Source organism: Natrix helvetica (assembly GCF_964273705.1).
Source record: "Natrix helvetica genome assembly, chromosome: 3".
Classification (NCBI taxonomy): Eukaryota; Metazoa; Chordata; class Lepidosauria; order Squamata; family Natricidae; genus Natrix; species Natrix helvetica.
The window spans coordinates 152,232,834-152,236,562 of NC_138549.1; the positions used below are offsets into that span (position 1 = coordinate 152,232,834).

At 38.8% G+C, this 3,729-nt stretch overlaps 1 protein-coding gene across 1 annotated transcript; it reads right to left on the reverse strand.

The window, feature by feature from the left end:
* Positions 1-834: 834 nt before the first annotated feature.
* TP53RK (TP53 regulating kinase) lies at positions 835-3,058 on the reverse strand. The gene is made up of 2 exons (XM_081949475.1): positions 2,747-3,058; positions 835-1,423 (listed from the first exon to the last, which is right to left on the reverse strand). The coding sequence occupies exons 1-2, from the start codon at positions 3,036-3,038 to the stop codon at positions 945-947; spliced, it is 771 nt and encodes a 256-aa protein (XP_081805601.1). The 5' UTR covers positions 3,039-3,058; the 3' UTR covers positions 835-944.
* Between the last annotated feature and the right edge of the window lie 671 nt (positions 3,059-3,729).

A 3,729-nucleotide genomic window follows, 5' to 3' on the forward strand; every position in this document is an offset into this window, starting at 1 on the left:
AAAAGACAAAAATGACCAAGAAGAGCAAAACAAAATGAACATATGACCCTCAACCTCTCTGGAATAATATATGCATTTGAAATGTCAAGAACCCCAGGGACACTTTCACAATAGAGGCACTATTAATGACATTCCCACTTACTCATATATCGAATGATGCCTGCCACATTTCCCACTAAGTACATTTAGTTATCTTTTAATTCTAGGCAGATGAATATGCATCAAGACAAAGTACTGGACTGCAGAAACCAAAGATTATGAAAATCAGATGCTTTCTTGGAAATAAACATGAGAATGGGGGTCACCTTTTGTTTTGCATGATTCAACTTACTATTAAATATTAATGAAAGGAGTAAGTGGTCAAGGGGACAAGACGTCTAGCAGGAAACAAGAGCAATAGTCACAGGCATATTCCTATCCAATTGCCATATGGCCCCAAGGTGAGATGGGCAGCGAACAAATCTAATACATGAATGTTGAGAATACATAGTATATAATAAAATTGCAGCAGCTTGCAGCAGATTTAGGGATATCCAGCCTGTAGGTATTAACAATATTTATTGAGGCCATAAATGTACTCTTGGCATAAAAGGGAGTGATGCAAATAAAATATATTAATAGGAACTTGCAAGCCTTGAAATGGCCCAAATTATTTGAATCATGACTGGGTTGCATAAGATATTACATCAAGGATTTACACCGTCACAATAGGACTGGGGGTCAAATTCCAACCGATTCAGGAAACAGATTATAAAGAAGCAAATACCAACTTCTGTTCTTGAATTTTTCACTATCATTATATAAATCTAGTAATAACATTTCAGTACATAAATATGAAGTAAAAAAAACAAATTCAATTTTATTATTAGACATAACTGAAAATATTTAAAGCACATGTAAAATTTAAGCTCCTCTGCTTTTTTCCCCTGTGTTGTCTGCATTCTTCATCCAACCATAGATCTTTTTCTTCCTCTTAATCGTACTTCATCCAGCTTTTTTATCACTGGAATTGATTTTTTAGATGCAGCTGAGTATTTCTTCAACAGTGCTTCAAACAGAGCTTCTGTGTTTGGATGGGTACTCAAAAAGGCTTTCTCTAAGACATATAAATCAACACCTTTATCCTCAGGAAGGCCAGAAATAAAGCTTAGTCCAAAATCAATTAATGTCAACTCCAGCTTCTCCGCTGGTGGTCGCAAAAGCATGTTAGAAGTTGTGAGATCCCCATGTATGAGGTCTTCATCATGCATTCGTGCCAATATCTCCCCTATCTTTTCAGCTAATTGAATAAGATTGCTGATACTTTCACCAGATTGCTGCTGGAAGAGTATATAATCCCGAACAGTAGTTGATCCTACAATGTCTTCAAGATATATACAGTTGACAACATAGTCCACAAAGTACACAACAGGTGCAGAAATACCTAAAAAGAAGGCAATAAAAATCATTAGTTTGTGGTGGAATATATTATACCATCTCAGGAGATAGACTAATGTTATGAAGAAAGCATTTTTCTGTGCTAATCTTGCTCCAGACGAACCTGTTACCATTCTATCCTTTCCCTTATCATTGGCATGTGCTATTGCATGACATAATCTTTCTTGCTTTTGAGCTATAAAAAATCAACACATTACCATGCTATTTGTAGCTGGCTGTTATGAGAAGCTACCGAATCTAGAATATAAGGGGAAAGCTGGGGTGCTCATGTACTGACAAGATATGAATAAGAAATGCCCCAACACTGGAAGTCTTTAAGAAGATGTTGGATAGCCATTTGTCTGAAACGGTATAGGGTTTCCTGCCTAGACAGGGGGTTGGACTAGAAGACCTCCAAGGTCCCTTCCAACACTGCTATTGTATTGTATTTTATTGTATTGTATTGTAAATGTTTTTAAAAGTCTGGAGCAGAAAAATATTGATTTTAAAACTGGCATGCTTTATTCAATAAACCTTGCATCCTGTCTTTCCTCCTTCAAGACACTCTGCCCTCCATTTTTCTCTAACACCCTTAAAGAGGGATATCTACTGAGATGAAAAGCTGGCTCCAAGTCACCTAGTGAGATTCCATGGCTGAGTATGAAGCTCACTAGGTCTTGGCCACTGCCCAAAGCACAATTCCATCTTCTAGCAGTCTGATATCTGATTTAGTTTACTAAGCCTAATTGCAAAAATGTAAAAAACAAGCTGTGCTTGATCAGGAACATACTCAATATATCACTGGCTTCTACCACTAATACTTCCCATATCGTGGCAATGTCGATGAGAAATTAAATTGATGGCAGCAAATGGAATTAATAAATGAAAAATGAAAGATTATTATAGAAAAAGGTTTTTTGTAATATTGAAAAAGAGGTGGTGTGTATCTTTTCCAAATACGACACATTGAAACATGCTTAACCTATCCATTACATTAAAAAAAATTAGATCTGATTCATTAGCCATTTCAGACAGTCCCTCCAATTAAGGGAAGTAAAAAACTTTTTATCAAGTTCTAATAAAAGCTGATCAATATTCGAAGGACAATGAAATATATATGTATATTTCGTCATATATATATAATTTTCCTTTGTCAAACGGGAGCTGATTGGATTTTCCACCTTTAGCTTATTCAGAATATAGTAGAATCACTGCTCTTTTACATACTTATTGGGGGGGGGGCAACGGATCTAACTCTTCTTTGATTGGCCGCCCTGTGGAGCCCACCCACTTCCTGCCTCATGCAATCTCTGGCTAAGCCCCGCCCCACCTGCCCGTCGACAGCGTAGCAACGAACGGGCCTCCTGCGCCGTTCGCTTGTGGCTGAGCCTTTCATCCATCGTTGGGTGCCGGTAACGCTTCGGGAACCGGAGTTTCATCACGGTCGGCCTGCCTAAGAATTGGCCCCGATAGAGGCGGGCTTCGGCTCCCTGCTGGATCAACTGCAGGCCCTCCATGGGAGGAGGGAATCCTGGTGGATCGGCTTCGACCGACCCGCCTTCCGAGTTTGATCCTGCCATGATGGCAAAATGGCCAGGCCAACTTCCTCTTTTTCTACGCATGCGCAATCATCCTAACCTAAGTGCGGTGCGTAAATTCCGCAGCTGAATGAGCGACGTTATTGGAGTTGTAAGCATCATTAAATATCAGCAAGGAAACTGAGGAAAATCTGCCACCTTGTGGTCGGCTGTATGTTTGCAATCCATATTTGGTAAACCGTAATAAAAGTAAATTTTCCTACATTTTTTCTAGAATGATAGGGCTAGAATACTACGAAGAAAATCAAGTAAGAAACTGAATTTGGAGCTGTGCTGTATGTTGTTCCATATCGCTCCTTTCCTACAGTCATTCAGATTTCCTTATTAGGAAATTCAGTGCGAGTTCCTTTCCAAGTAATCTGCGCTTTCCTGAACCAGGGATTGTCACATTACAGCTCCTCTAATCCCCTAATTTGCTTTTACTTGATTTCTAACTTAAACAAAATATATTTGGAGATTAACCTATTTTTCTTTAAAAGGCACTTTGCTGCAGTGGCTAAAAGATACCAGACAAGAAACTAAGAGATTCTGAATTATAGTTCTGCCTTACTTATGAAGCCAACAGGTATTTGGGGCAATCCCACACTGTCGACCTTAAGAAGAAGGCAAAGGCAAATGGCTTTTGAAAATGTTGCCAAGAAAACTGCTGGGTCTTGTCCAGGCAATCACCTGGACTCAAAATTTAAGATACACACACATGCACATAAAATGATGT